Source organism: Camellia sinensis, chromosome 4 (assembly GCF_055761805.1).
Source record: "Camellia sinensis isolate YWXY chromosome 4, ASM5576180v1, whole genome shotgun sequence".
In the NCBI taxonomy this organism is placed as follows: domain Eukaryota; kingdom Viridiplantae; phylum Streptophyta; class Magnoliopsida; order Ericales; family Theaceae; genus Camellia; species Camellia sinensis.
The window spans coordinates 49,962,657-49,978,811 of NC_138964.1; the positions used below are offsets into that span (position 1 = coordinate 49,962,657).

At 40.5% G+C, this 16,155-nt stretch overlaps 1 protein-coding gene across 1 annotated transcript; it reads right to left on the minus strand.

The window, feature by feature from the left end:
- Positions 1-4,017: 4,017 nt before the first annotated feature.
- Positions 4,018-9,246, minus strand: LOC145824619 (uncharacterized). Its single transcript, XM_082924834.1, has 2 exons — positions 8,697-9,246; positions 4,018-8,610 (listed from the first exon to the last, which is right to left on the minus strand). Exons 1-2 carry the CDS (start codon positions 9,100-9,102, stop codon positions 7,445-7,447), a joined length of 1,572 nt encoding a protein of 523 aa, XP_082780960.1. The 5' UTR covers positions 9,103-9,246; the 3' UTR covers positions 4,018-7,444.
- Positions 9,247-16,155: the final 6,909 nt, after the last annotated feature.

Here is a 16,155-nt window from a genome sequence, read left to right on the forward strand (position 1 = left end):
AGGAAGTTGTAAATGTCCCCCAACAAAGATTGGCTAGAGAAAAACAGCCTATGCAAGTTAATGGTCAAACTAGTACCCAAAACTTTGAAAGACCATCACCTCAGTCTTGGTATGAACCCATTTCAAGGCCTATAGCAGGCCAAAATACCTCAGCACTTAATAATGAAGCCACACAAGTTGGTGGATCTGGCCAAGTACAAGAAATTGGTGTAAGAATGGTTACAAATCCTATGTTCGAAGCCATACCTGGCACAAGAGGGTACACCAATCCCTTATTCGAATTTACACCCGGGGGGTTGGAGGGTTTTCCTACAAATGGTAGAGACACGACACCTGTCCCAGCACCTGTTGCAGGTCCTTTCGCAGGTCATGCTCAAAGAGGTTACCCATACCCTCAACAGCAACCTGCACCGCAAGGACAACCAGCCCCAAATTTACCACCTTATGGACCAAGAGGACCACAAGCACAAGTTTATCCACCAAATCCTGTGTTTGCTCCTCCAGTAGTGGTTCAGCAGGCACAAAATATGGTCCCTAGAGACCAGATTGTTGATATTGTTAGGGAGATATGTGGACCAATGGCTCGGGGGGTCCAGACTCCTATATACAGAAAACCATACCCAGAATGGGTAGATAGGGTACATGAATACCCAAGGGGATTCAGGATACCAGATTTTACCCTTTTTTATGGGACTGGAAATCAATCAACGATAGAACATATTGCTAGATTTGCTGCTCAATGCGGTGAATTCACTAACCATGATTATATGAAATTGAGATTATTTCCAAATTCCCTAACGGGAGGAGCATTTGTATGGTACATCAACCTTACACCTGGCTCCATTCAAAATTGGCAACAAATGGAAGAGGCATTTCATGCCCAATTCTTCCAATCAGAACCAGAAGTATCTATGGCAGATTTGGCTAGGTTGAGTCAAAGGCCTGAAGAAAAGGCTACTCAGTTTATTGCCAGATTTAAAAGGGCTCGAAATAAATGTAGAGTCATCCTGCCAGAGCCAGAATTCGTCAGATTGGCTCAAAATGGTTTAGAATTCAGGCTTCGAAAGAAGTTTGATTCAACTGAATTCAGAGATTTGGTCGAACTGACCTATAAGGTGTCTCGATATGAAACATTATTAGAAGAGGAACAAGATCGAAATAATGCATCATATAAGACATATTATAGAGATCCTAATTATGAAATAGATGCAGCAGAGATTGTAGGCAAAGAACCTGTAATCTGTGAAGCATTAATTCGTAAGGATACAACTATAGACCAGCAGTTTAAAAAGAAAGACTTTCACAGAAAATACTCTTTCGATTTAACAAAAGCAGATGACATCTTTGATCATTTGCTCGCGGCTAATTTCCTTAAGTTGCCTAAAGGAGTAAAACTACCATCTCCGGATGAACTGAAAGGAAAAGTATACTGTAAATGGCATAATTCTTGGTCTCACTCGACTAAAAACTGCATTGTTTTTCGAGACAGGATCCAAGAACAGATTCGGAAAGGAAGTTTGAAGTTCTCAGCTAAAACAGAAAAAGCCATGGGAATTGACAGTGATCCCTTTCCAGAAGTTGGAGAGGCAGCAGCCAATGTCATTACATCAGATTTCCAGAACTTGTCCTTGACAGAATTGGAGGAAGTCAATGTGCAGATGCATGTTGCTAATCAAACCAACGTCAAGAAGAATACTAGAAGACTACCAGTTATTGAACAAGGTTCCTCACACCAGATGGAATGTTCTGATGAAGAGTCACTGGATGATGATTCTTTAGAAGCAGCAGTGATGCAGAGAATGTGCCCCAGGTGCAGACTCAGTTACAAGTGGTTGAAGGGGCTTCCAACTGATGGGAAGCAATACTACAGGGATGTTCAGAGACGTCCTAAATCAACCAATGCTTACAACAAAAGGCCGTATCCGGCTAGTGATAGGCAGAGACCACCAGTGGTTGAGCCTGTGGTAAACAGAATGCATGACAAAGGCAAGGAACTCTTGCATGAATCCAGACCACATAACTATTATAGAATGCAGAGTAGCCATTCTGAAAGAAAGCTGGAGAGGAGTTCAGTCCATGGAATCAAAGCCAGAGATTGGCTCCCTAGATCAGTTTCACGCAGGTCAGAAAATGGTCACCCTTATCGAAGGTCTGAACCAGATTCAAAACATGAGGACAAAACCAAGCACTTACCTTCACGGCCAGTTTCGAAGATGGCTTCGAAGGTGGAAAAAGGCAGGTCAGCTTCTGAATCAGTAAGCTCATGGGTACCTGGGGTCCCGGATTGGTTTGTAATGCAAAACAAACCTAGGGAGGTACGGGCTTATGGAGATACTGTAAACCAAGGCAGGATGATCAAGCCTCCTATGGTGGCTCCGAACAACTGGGTACTGCTTAAACACCCAAAGACGAGGGAACCCGACATGATCCCAGTCATCTCAAGATCACAGAGGAGAAAAATTCAGCGCAGGTACACCCAGTACCAAAAGGATCTGAAGGAAGGTGGAGAAAATTCTTCATCAGTCAAAACGGAAGGGAGGAAGAACCTAAAATCAGACCATGCTCCAAAGCCAGTTCCACAGAGCACAGTGGTTTGCAGCCGAGAACAGTTGGCCAAGGTTCATTCTGAACTGAAAACCAGAGAAAAGGCCAGTTTGGTAGGGTTGGAGAAAGCTCTGATGGAAACAGATAGTGAGACTGAAGAAGAGATTAGCGTGAGTCAGAAGAAAGAAGTTGTGGAGGAAGAGATGTTTGAAGCCTTCATGGCTGAGCAAACGTTTCTGACTAAAGAGCCAGTTGAAAAAAATCCTTCGAAGGGATCAGTTAGTGATGAAATACCAGAATGCATCATGCAGGATGTTTCTGAGGGAGTCAACCAAAGTAACCAAGAGGGGAAACAAGTACAGCCAGCCATCCAGTTTGGCTCGTTTCCCCCAGTATCAGTAAACATGGTGCACATATTGCCACAAGAATTTCAAGCTGGAGATGAGAATCAAGAGGGGCAGGAAGCTGACCCAGTTCAGATCTCCAGTGAAGATTCACAAGCAAGTATGGTGCAAGATAACTTCGAAATGGTCATCCCGATGGAAGATGGATATGAGGGTGAAGAGGTGGTAAGCATCAATCTATCATATCCATTTGAGTACCCCTCGGATTCGATGACACAGCACGTCAGGCCCTTGTACATCAAAGCTTTCTTTGATGGGGTACAGCTGAACCGAGTCCTAGTAGACAATGGGGCAGCAGTGAACCTTCTCCCGAAATCTTCTTTGAAGAAACTAGGGAAAAAGAATCCCAGGTTGATACCAACCAGCACAACCATTGCTGGATTTGCTGGAGATAAACAAATGGCTCAGGGGATTCTACCCATTAATTTAAGTGTGGGAACCAGGGATTGTATGACAGCATTTTTCGTAATCGACAGTAATGCTAAATACAATGCTTTGCTTGGAAGGGACTGGATCCACACTAACAAGTGTGTGCCTTCTTCTTTACATCAGAAAATCATGATGGCCTTGGGCAATGGAGAGACAGAGGAGATCGACGCAGATCCTCAACCCTTCATAGCCTGTGCAGACTTTGCGGAGGCTAAATTGTATATTGAGGGAGTGACACCTCTCAGTATACTGTTGAAAGATGACAATTCAGCCGAAGTGACGGCTGATGAAGAGGTGACACACCTGAAGCACTTAGTCCAAAAAAGTGCTGGTGAAGAGGTTGTCCTTAGAGATGACAATGATGCCTGGTTATAGGCAAAGAGAGGAATCACCAGAAGCCAAGTCCTTGGCTTTGATCAAGTTTTCAGCATTGGACATAAAAGCAATAGTCCAGAAAGTTCAGGAGCAAGAGAGAGAGGCCATGATAATTGGCTGCAAACAGCAGCAGCAACAGGCTAGAGTCTTGACTCTTGGTAAGTACTGTGCCTTGGACATTGAAACAAAAGTCCAAGAAATACAGGAAGAGGAAGCCTTGTGGACAGATTTTGTCTATGAGGAGGAGGGCAGAGATGTTGAACTGAAGAACTTAGGGGCAGAACCAAGCTCGAAGATCACTTCAAAGGCAGCAGAAACTAGAGGGAGTTCTCATGCACAAGATCCTTTAGAAGAAGTAAATCTAGGGGAAGGTTCTGTACAACAGCCCACTTATGTAAGTGCTTGTTTGAATGATCTGGACAGAAACCAGCTTTTGGTTGTTCTGAAGAAATACAAAGATTGCTTTGCATGGTCTTATAATGAACTACCAGGATTGGACAGGTCATTAGTGGAACATAGGCTCCCTATGAAGCCTAATTTCAGGCCCTATAAGCAGAGACCAAGAAGGATGAGTCCAGAAGTAATTCAGAAGGTCAAGGAAGAGATCCTTAGACTCCTCAAGGCAGGTTTTATTAGAACAGCCAGGTATGTTGAGTGGCTATCTAATATTGTGCCTGTAGTCAAGAAGAATGGCAAAATGAGGGTATGTATCGATTTCAGAAATTTAAATCTAGCAACTCCCAAAGATGAGTACCCTATGCCTATAGTGGACTTGCTGGTAGATAGTTCAGCAGGTCACCAAGTCTTGTCAATGATGGATGGGCATTCCGGCTACAACCAAATATGCATTGCAGAGGAAGATATCCACAAGACAGCGTTCAGATGTCCTGGGAATATTGGCACCTTTGAGTGGGTTAAAATGCCATTTGGTCTAAAGAATGCTGGAGCTACATACCAAAGAGCCATGAACACTATCTTTCATGATCTTATTGGAGGATATCTGGAATGTTATATTGATGATATTGTAGTTAAATCCCAATCCATGAAAGAGCACCTGTTTCACTTAGAAGCAGCTTTTGAAAGGATGAGGAAGTTCAAGTTAAAGCTCAATCCTCTTAAATGTGCTTTTGGGGTATCATCTGGAAATTTCTTGGGCTATGTTGTTCACAAGAAAGGAATACAGATTGATCAGAATAAAGCCAAAGCAATCATCGAAGCCAAACCCCCATCAAGTAAGAAAGAATTACAAAGGTTCCTTGGGCAGGTTAACTTTCTTCGAAGGTTCATTTCTAACACTGCAGGGAAAACTAAAATATTTTCTTCCTTGTTAAGGCTGAAAGATGAAGAGGAATTTGTGTGGACAGCAGAGCATCAGATTGCTTTCGAAGGTATCAAGGCCTATTTGGCTAAACCTCCAGTGCTGATGCCACCAAAGGGGAACAAGCCCTTGAAGTTATACATAGCTGCAGCAGAGGATTCATTGGGAGCTTTCTTAGCCCAAGATAATGAAGAAGGCAAGGAGCAAGCTATTTATTACCTTAGTAGGTTTTTAAGTTCGTGTGAATGTAAATACTCAGCTGTTGAAAAGCTGTGTCTTGCTTTGTATTTTGCTGCAATAAAATTAAGATATTATCTTTTGCCTACAACTGTCTTGGTAATTGCAACCACAGATTTGGTTAAATATATGTTATCTAGACCAATGTTGAGGGGAAGAATTGGCAAATGGATACTTGCCTTATCAGAATTTCATCTAGAATATGTCCCTCAAAGGGCAGTAAAAGGGCAGGTTTTAGCCAATTTCTTGGCAGACCATCCATCTCAAACTGAGAACCAGGAGATCATGGAACTTGGTATGACCAGTGTTGAGCCATGGCAAATGTGGTTCGATGGGTCGAAAGCAAATGGGTTAATTGGAATTGGTATTGTAATCAAGTCTCCACAGGGGACAGAAACTACCCATGGTTTTAGAGTGGATGAAGCTACCTGTTCCAATAACCAGGCTGAATATGAAGCCTTAATTGTGGGACTAGAGATTCTTATTGGATTACAAGTACATGCAGTTGACATATTTGGGGATTCTCAATTGGTGATTAACCAAGTGAAAGGAATTTTCAAGTGTCAAAGCATAAGTATCTTGCCATATTATGTTGTTGCATTACATTTGCTTTCTCAGTTTCAAATAGCAAATGTAACCCATGTTCCAAGATTCTTGAACAATAGAGCCAATGATGTGGCTCAAAAGGCTTCGAACTTCAAGAGAAGGGATAATACCCAAAGGGACATAAGCCAAACAACATATCAGAGATTAATTCAACCTTTGAATAAAAGGAATGTGATCTTGGAAGTCAATCATAATGACTTACAAGAACAAGATTGGAGGCATCCAATAATGCAGTACTTGGCTGGTCCATCTTCGAAGGCCAGTAGAAAAGTTAAATTGCAGTCTATGCAATATATGATATATGGTAATGCTCTCTACAAAAGGGGGGGAGATGGCTTATTGTTGGAATGTCTAGGCCCTAAAGAAGCATTAACAGCCATGGCTGAGGTTCATGAAGGCATCTGTGGTGCTCATCAACCTGGTGTAAAAATGAGATGGTTGCTTCGAAGGCATTCCTATTATTGGCCAACCATTCTTAAAGACTGCATAGAATATGCAAAGGGGTGTCAGGCATGTCAAAAGCATGGCACAATAAGGCACGTGCCCATAACTGACCTACATGCAGTAGTAAAGCCTTGGCCATTCAGAGGGTGGGCCATGGATATGATGGGAAAAATACACCCACCTTCTTCGAAACATCATTGTTTCATTCTAGTGGCTACTGACTACTTCACTAAATGGGTCGAAGCTAAGCCATACAAGGCTGTAGACCAAACAGAGGTTATTGGTTTTATTAAAGATTTGATCCATAGATTTGGAATCCCGCAAACCATAACAGTTGATAATGGAACTGTGTTTGATGGGAAGATGGTGAAGGCTTTTGCGGCAGAATTTGGAATTAGCCTTGTTAATTCCACACCCTATTATGCACAAGCTAATGGTCAAGCTGAGTCATCCAATAAGTCCTTGAAAAAAGGAATACAAAAGGTTGTGGATGACAATCCCAGGGATTGGCATAACCTATTGTTGGATGTTCTGTGGGCATATAGAACCTCACCGAGGTCAAGCACAGGGGTCACTCCTTATGCCTTGGTGTATGGACATGACGCAGTCTTACCAGTGGAGATTAATGTCAAATCTTTGAGAGTAAGATGTCAAGATCAATTGAATCCTGAACAATACCATCAAAGTATGTGCTTAGAATTAGAAGGCATAGATGAAGCCAGAATTTTGGCATTAAATAGCATTCTTTTCCAAAAGAAGAAAGCAGCCGAGAATTATAATAAGAAAGTCAAACACATTGGCTTTGATGAAGGTGATTTGGTATGGAAGACAATACTCCCAATTGGGATTAAAAGCCATAAGTTTGGCAAATGGTCACCTAATTGGGAAGGTCCATATCAAATTCATAGGGTTCTGCCTTTCGGAGCATACCATTTAAGAAATTTGAATGGTTATGTACATCCCAAAAAGATTAATGGCAGATATCTAAAACCTTATTTTCCAACCGTTTGGGAGACACAAGGGATAGAGTAAACACCATATGCAAAAACACAAAGCTTGTTCAAATTATATTCAAAATAGTGTGCTTTCATAAAGAATCAAGTACATTATGCCACAAGTTGGCCCAAAAATCATTACAATGCTTTAATTGTTTTTGTACAATAGCTTTCCTATTACTAAGGGAAGGAAATAATTGAATAGCTGCAGCCATGTTTTCTTTTCGATCAGCCAGTCCTTGATTGGTGATGTGCAATTTCTTATCAGTTCGAACCAAGGCTTGGTTTACTGCAGCTAACTCCTCTTCGAGCTGAGCTTTCTTCTCCAGAAGTTGGACTCGAAAGTGGGAGGCAGAAGAGTGTTGTTCTTTCAGAGTTGATACTTCAGTATGCACCTGAGAAACAAAACTCTGGTCCTTAACCAGCTTATCATCCGCAGCTTTAGCAGCATGGCAAATGTTGAGATAGAAATCAATAGTAGCTGCAGCCTGAGATAGATGACTTGAAACACTCATGGCAGACTGCTCAGCAATGTTACAGCATTGAAGGAACCCGTTCCTGATGATAGGCCTTTGTAGAGCCTCGAAGGGGATCCTCGAAAAGGAAGTCAACAGTTGCAAGCATGTGTCCAAATCTACTAAAGGTACAAAAGGCTTGTTGCTGGAGGAAGGAGAACTCTCGAAGATTTCCAAAAGGGAGTTAGCCAAGGCTAATGGCTCAGCTTCAGTAGTAGAAGTAGGAGAGGTAGAAGGAATGTCAAAAAGACTAGCTAGTCTTTCTTCAAAAATGTCTACCTCATCCCTTGACATGAAGGGCATAGAGAGTGTTGTGGTGGAAGACACAAAGGGCTGCATAGGGATGGGAGAAACAGATGGAGCATCTTTGGCAGCCTCTATGGTCTTGGCCACCAGCAAATCAAGTGAGGAAGGGCTGGAAGTAGGCATTGGTGATGAGTCATGAATTGGAAAATTATCGGCATCCCCTGAAGGAGAATCAACTGCCATGCGAGATGAAGTAGCAGTAGGAGGAAGAGTGAGGATCGAAGAAACAAACTGAGGCAGATCAAGAGTCAAGAAAGGGAGGTATGGCTCTAAGCCAAGGAAAAGAGATGCAGGGATACTCGGCCTCGGTAAAGACGTATCGAATATAGGCTTAGGAAGTGGGAGCGTGATTTGAATGGTTTTCACGCGTTGCATCTGATCAACTTCGACTGAAATTGGGGAAGTTTCCGTTGGGAAGATTAATGCAGTGGTCGTTGCTGTAAAAAGAAGAAAATGTGAGGTAATGTCAAGTCTTAGTCTTGAAAAGTCGACAAGAAAAGAATAAAGGCATGCAGAAACTTACTTGTCCCAAGGAATTGTTGCTGCTGCCTCTCCTCAGCTCTTTCAAGAACAACTATGGCTTTGGGATATTCTTGTTCTACAACCTCATGGATGGGATCTTCAAACGAGCTGGTAGCTAGAACAGTGATCTTCCTCCTCTTTTCTATTACTTGAGCAATTGTCTCGGAATCAGAATCTTCGGTAAAATCGGAAGGAGAAACGGTAATTTTTCTTCTCCTTTTCCTTTGAGTTGGAATCATTCGCTCCTCCATTGTCTTCTCGACCTTTTTAGGTTGGGGTCCAGACTCTTCAAAAGTGAGCTTCTCCTCTTCTTCCCTAGCGGCTATCCCCTCTTGAGCCAATTGAGGGTCTCTTTTGTTTCTTTTCAAGGGAGACTCCTGTTCTTGATCATTTTCTTCTTCCTCCATCTCTGGAAGTTCAGTTTTTTCCCTTTCTAGCTCAAAGAGTCTCTTCTTCTTTTGTTGTTGACCACCTTCATAAAAGAAGGATTAGAGATAAGATAGCAAGCATTATATGAAGAGGTTAGAGAAAAGGAGAAAGGGGTACATACTTCGAGTGACCCTGGGAGGAATTGAAGCAACAGAAGTAAACTGAGTTGTAGCAGTTACTGTAATTGGAATAGTGGAAGAAATGACAGTCTCAGCTTCTTTGGGCTTGGGCACATCCAGCACCTCCAATAGGTTTTGAGAGGAGATGGCCAAATAAACTTCCATGTTGCTCACCCACCAATTTTGATATCTCTTCAATGCAGTACCATGAGGGGAGAAAGGGATGAACTCAAAACTGGCCAAATCATCCATAAACTTGAAGGTTGCCTCTTCTAATCTCGATTTTCGAACCTTCAAATCCCTCTTAGTAAGACTCAGATTGGTGTTGCTGCAAAGAGGTATTGGAACTCCTTGTGTGAGGCCAAATTGTCTAGCAAATTGAGCAGGACAATAAGGCTCAGCTATGCATTTATAGGCTCTGGGGTTGGTGGTCCCAATAAACAGTTCCCTAGGGATCAGTAGGGAAGCCCACATATCTTTATGAATAGGCAAAGCACAGAGCCTATCACTAAGGAAGTGATTTAACCAGGTTGGACCTATGCTAGCTTCGAAGGGACGGAAACGATGATCAGGAAGAGCAGCTGGTAGTTGATGAAAGAAGGAGAAATAAAAGGCAAAAGTAGCTGGATAAAGTGAAGCATTGGCCAGTTTTATGCCATGAGTGAGGGAGTGTAGCCCAGAAAATTTAAGACATTTGGATTGTAGTTCAGAAAAATAGGCAAAGAGCCAAAGCTGAAGAATCCAAAATGGTCCCCCTTGATTGGCATCTAGGGGTTTCTCACAAAAGAGGGAACAAACTCTATATACATGACCCAGAATGTATGGGGCTAAGGCTATTCTTTTCTGCAAAACCAAGGCTTTGGCAAGAGGAGCAAATTCGAGCATGATTCTTTGGGAGGAGGTGCAGAAAAGAAATTTGCAAAGCCAATATAATAAAAAGGAAAAGAATTCCCTATCAGTTACTGGACCTATTCTTTTGTTCTCGACTCTAACAAAATCACTGTAAGATACATTAAGAGAGGGGAGGGAGAAAGGGACTACTAAGTCAGGAAAATCTGGTGTGATGGGGGTACCAATGGGGGATACTCCTAATAGGTGGCAAATATCAAGAACAGTGGGAGCCATCATCCCACACCTAAACTGAAAGAAATTGAAAATAGGGTTCCAGAAACATAAAGCAGCGGGGATTAGAAAAGGGTCTTCTGGGATAGTTACCCTAGATAGTCGAAGAGCATCAAGAAGGCAGAGTTCTTGAAGGTCCAATGTCCTAGCAGGGACAACTCGGTCGTACCATTCTTGCCACTCTGGTCTCATCGTGGGCCAGCATCGGTGAGGACGATTGACTTTCCAGCCTTGCCAGTCGAGACCACCTTCATACAGAAGGCATTGATTCTCCAAGCGAGGATATAGGGCGGGAAGCTCGGAAGGGATCTCCTTGAAAATAGGTCCTAGCACGTACTCTCGCTGCACATGGCGACGAGGGATAAAGAAACGCCCATCGATAGCACTTTTCTCATCACCCTTGTATTTCTCACATTCAGCATCAATAAGCCGCTTCAAAGCCACAGATGAGCTTACGCGCTCTATGGTCGGAACTTTTGATGGGGAAGAAGCCATTGATCGTGGGTTTTCGGAAAATATAGAAGGGAGTAGAGAGAAATGGAAATCCAAAGGGGATTTGAATGTGTAAGCAATTCCGGGGCACAGAGTGAAAAGGTTTTAAATAACTTTTGTGTGCGGGGATACATCTCGTAAGTCATTAAGTACTAAAACGTGCGAAAACAAGGAATCTCTTTCAACATCGATAATTTCTGGAGGGAAAAGCACATTGATGCCAGCTTCGAAGCCACATTTTTGCGCTAAAATTTCAAACAAAAACGGCTTCGAAATGCAGGAGCCGACTTCGAAGCATACTGCATGCTTAAAAATGTCTGAATATTCAAAGTATTGGTCTACTTCAAAAAATCTAAAGACCTGTTCGAAGTGATAACATTCGAAGCAAGCCCTAGAACTCTTTAAGGAAAAAAGGGCATTGTTCGGAACATCCAAACCAGTTATTGGTTTGAGCAAGAAGGAATTACCATAGTTTGCCCTTCGAAGCCAAAAGAGATCAGTTTCAAATTGATTGGCTATATCAACTATGACCATATATTGGTTACAGTTAATATAAAGTCATTAAAATCAAAGTACTAAAATGATATCTGCCAGAATTGTCAATTTTACTCCATGAATTGGAAGAAGACATGATTGGTTCTTTTAGTACTTCATTAAACAGTTGATTCGAAGTATGAAATTGTTCAATTCAAAGTTATGAGTTAGCTTTTAGAGATAAAAGGAAACAGAGTCAAACAGTGTTAAGTACAGAAAGACTTTGTTTATTACATTAAGTAACTCTATCTCGGTACAAATTCAAGCTCATAAAAATAAGGAATAGAATAAATAACAAGGTCATGAAATTTTGTCCAGCAATGGTCAATAAATTTCTGTTCTTTCTTTATTATTTCTTCTATTTCTTCTAAAGTCGATTGCATAAGCTGATGAGCCCTCACTTCATAATAGAGTTCTTCAGCCTTTGCTTCGAAGGCCTCTTCCCTCGATTTTTGTTCCAAGTCATCCATAACCAAACCATCCCAGTACGTAGAATCTTTATTCCTGAAGTCATCGAGCTCTTCGATGAGATTCTCTGCTTCATATTGGGCATGAATTCGGAGAGATAAAAGTTCATCCAGATTTTGGATGGTGATCTTAGAATTCTGATGCCAGTAGAGGAGCACTGGGAGTTGGTCCAAAAACAAATGGAGCTCTGCTTGAGCAAGAGGGTTGAGGACATGACCCCTAGTGAGGATATCACAAGCCCATTGGAAATTCTTAAGAGGAATATCATCCTCAAGAACATTGAAGGGCAGGTGGGAGAAAGCCGCAAGCAAAAGTTGAGCTTGCTTTCGCTCGGCTGGAGAAGGGGGTGACGGAGGTTGGTAAGGTGGAAAGACTTTGTCCATTGGAAGGGCAAGTCTTAGTTTTTCTGTCCAGGAAAGGATGGGAGGAGGAGAAGGAGAAGATGATTCTGCTTCAGAAGACGAAGGGGAAGGAGCAGGTGTTTCTATCTCAGAGGATGCAGATGCAGAAGAAGGTGTGGATGCTTCTATTATGGGAGATGGCACGGGAACAGAAGGAGCAAAAGCATTAATATAGTCAAGCCAATCAGAAGAACAAATCTTCGCCTTTTTGGCTAAAAATGAAGGGGTATACCCTTGTGCTTCTTCTGAACGTTGGGCAGGATGCATTATCTTCGTAGGCATGGAAGAAGTATACCAAGCCACAAGCAGATTCTCCTCCAAGCTACGTCGAAGGTCAATGGGCGCGTAAGGGTAGACCACTGAGCTTCGAGCGTAGGAGGGAAACTCCAAAGGGTCAGTAAACTCAACAAAATGATGATTGATTCGCTCCCTTAGATCATAAGTCTCAGGAGAGGACCAGATTGTCCAGCCAGAAGCTCCAGAGGATGAAGAGGTCACAATTTCATCCCATGCAGAGGTCTGTGAAGAAGAGTTTCCTAGATCCATATTTTCAACTTGTCGAAGCAAAGGCTCGAGGGTAGTTCGGTCAGAATACAAAGGGAGCTTAGGGGAAGAATTCTTTGTATCTGTAAGTTTGTAAACCAAGGGATTAAAAGCAATGTGTTCATAGTCCAGAGGTTTATAATCTACAAAAGCCTCCATTACCTGAATATAGAAGGGCGGGTAAAGGTGGCTAATGAATGCGTGGAGGTTCTTTCGAGGGGGAACAACATCACTCAAAGGCTCTTCATATGCTTGATCAATAGAAAGGGAAGTTGATGCAGCCATAACCTGTTCGAATACTAAGGTATTGGGATGTTCGACGAGTTAATGTAGATGATCTCCAAATGGATGACGGTTGTATTTCCAGAATATGGACTTCATACACGTTCTGGAAGCGCGGGAAAATTGCAATCCACTAATATCACCAAGTATTGGGTATATTAGTGCGGGGGGTAATGTTGGCTACATATTTTGTAAAAGCCAGTTACAGTTCGACACGTGGCATAGTAAGGGTAATAAAGGAAGGTTATTCAAACCTTTAATCCTGATCGTACACGTGACAATAAACATTGGTCCTCACATGATCCGAGTAACACTAGATCAAATAAACGGGATGCAAGATGACGTGTCTTCAAACGGTTACTCATATTCAAATCTAAGTACAAGAGGGAAGCTCAACTGCCAGTAATGGCGTAATGGAGCTACTTGTAAGGAAGCATGACCAGCGATCATGGAGGAGCAGTTCGACAGTTCGAAGTGCAGTTCGAAGGTCATCACTGACGAGGATAAATAGCAGGGTAGCCCCCAGAAAGAGGGACGGACTCAGACCATACAAACCAGTCATTTACTTCATATATTTTCTTTCCAGTCATTTATATTTCCAGTCCTTAAATACCTGTTCTTTAAATACCTGCACTTTAAATACTCGCACTGCACTTCGATTCATAGGAGTAGCTTCAAGTAGATTCAAGTAGATTGCTGTTGTAAACCTCTCCGAGGCTGAGTTCGGACCGTTGTAAGTGTTCATTTTTATGAAATACTTCAATTGTTCTTCATATTACTGTTATTTCTCTTAATTTCTCCTAAGTCAAGCCACCAGTAAAAGTCCTCTTCATTGAGGCTGAAAAGAACTAAAACACAATCGTCTGATAATTGGTTGGCAATTATAATTTCTGTAAGGACTGATTGATCCTTGCTGGCACGCTCACATTCACAAAAATACCCTTCGAAAAGCCAAAAAGCCAACAGGGACGTAAAGTGGAGCTGTAAAAATAAAAGAAAGAGGAGGAAAGGAATGAGGGAGGAGTTAATGGTTAGAGAGGAAGGGAAGTAGGCTGATGTGGGTTAGAAAATAAGGTCGATGTGGAGGTGGTGGGTGGTAAGGGAATCAGGGGTAGAAATGAGGTGGAGGTAGAGATGGTGAGTGAAAGGAAAGACATGTGCTGGTGGCGGCGGAGAAAGAGTAGGTGTTGGTGGGGAAGTCTAGGTTGGTGAATAGTTTAGAAATGTGGTTGGTAAAGAAAGTTGTTTTTTTTTTTTTTTTTTTGCAAATTATATTATTATTATTATTTTAAAATATAGGGTTATTATTGAAGGATAGAAATGTAAATTACTTTTTCCAACTAACTGTAGCGTCAAATATTATGGGCATCATAATAAGATCTAAACTTGAAAATTAATTTAATAAAGGGTTCCTAATCATTGTTTCTAAACTATTCATCATCATCTGTCAATTATAAAAATAGAAATTACTATTATCAAATTACAATCTAAGATAAATTTAAAGCTTTGTCTGAAAATATTCATGATAAGAAAAGTAGCTTAAAACTAAATACCTAGGGAAATATTGATGGGGCTTGAGCACGTTTCAGGGTAGCTAAGATTAGCTGTCACCTTTATACGTCTCAGAATTTTCTTCAGCTTTCTTGGTACCTAACATAATACGCCATGAGTTGCGAAATCTAATAGGATTTTTGGGTAGAGCATGAAATGTTGAGGAGGCATTTATGGCCAAGAGCAATAACCTTTGATGGATTTAGTTTGAAAATTTTAGAAAGAAATGAGCTATATCAACTTAAGGGGGTAGTGCATGAATTCTTTGTTTTAGCTATATTGATTTAGACTTGGGGATTTGAAGGATGTTGAAACTTGATTATTCTTGTTAGAATGTTTTGTTCGAATAAATTTCTTTGTTTGGAGACGAGTTTTGAGATAATTGTTATTTGCTTTATTTTGATATGTTTCATGATATTGATAATATGTTGTTTTTATTTTTTTAGGTTAATTTTATAACTTTATCACTGATCTCTGTGATTTTATTATTCGAAAATTATTGGGATTAGATAATGTATTCAATAGGAATAATGTGTTGGAGTTGTTTGTGTTTGGCATGGTTGTCTCTTGTACATGTTTGTGGTTGGTATTGAATAGGGATTCAGCTGCTCGCATGCTTTGTTGATTGACTCTGCTCAAGTGTTTGGAGGAACTGGGGTTGTTTTGTTGTTCTTGAAAACAGAGAGGTAATTGTAGGGGCAGATTTTCAATGGCTGGGTGTATAATTGCAGTGGCTGATGTTGGAACTGTTGATGTTTGTTGTTATATTGAGGCTTGATTGTTCTATGCTATTACTTTGGGGTATTTTTTTCGTATGTTTTGTATGATTGTCATCTTGTGAACCTGTTACTGGTGTGTTGAAAGTGTTTGCACATGATTTTTGTGATTTTGCTATGATGCAATTTTGTTGCACTTCTTCTTTTTCCTTTACTGATGTAATGCTTTGATTTCATTAATAAGAGGTTTTGTTTGCTTATAAAATAAAATAAAATAAAAAATAAAAAAATTATCTTTCGTAATTTTAAAAATTACATGCTACCCCCTTCACATTTTTAATTGCATAATGAATTACTCATTTTATTAATAAATTATTAAATCAATTGACAATTGATATCAAAAAATTATTTCTAATAATTTTATTGTTATATTGGAAGGTAATTAGAATTTTATTTTTTTTGTTAATTTTGTAAAAAAAAATTCTAACAGGGAAATATTTATAATTTTCAAAATTACAAGAGGCAATTCGTATTTTAAATGAATCTCAAAAGGTGTATTTATGATTTATCCAAAAAATACTAGTGGGATGTCATTTTCAAAGTTAAGATTTTTTTGTTTTGAAAATATTTTATGATGTCAAATGTTTTATATCCAAATAAATAGAGCCAGATAAATTACAAATATACTCTCTAAGGTTTGATTAAAATATAAATCACTTTTTGTGATTTTGGAAATTACATTCCACACTATGAGATTTTAATTTCATAATAAATTGCTCATTTTATTAATAAATCATCAAATC

Bases quoted from the DNA above. Each gene is read 5' to 3' on its own strand.
- LOC145824619 (XM_082924834.1), bottom strand. From the start codon at position 9,102: ATGGAGGAAGAAGAAAATGATCAAGAACAGGAGTCTCCCTTGAAAAGA. The intron at 8,611-8,696 runs GTAAGTTTCTGC...TTCTTTTTACAG, and splicing joins GCAACAATTCCTTGGGACAA to CAACGACCACTGCATTAATC.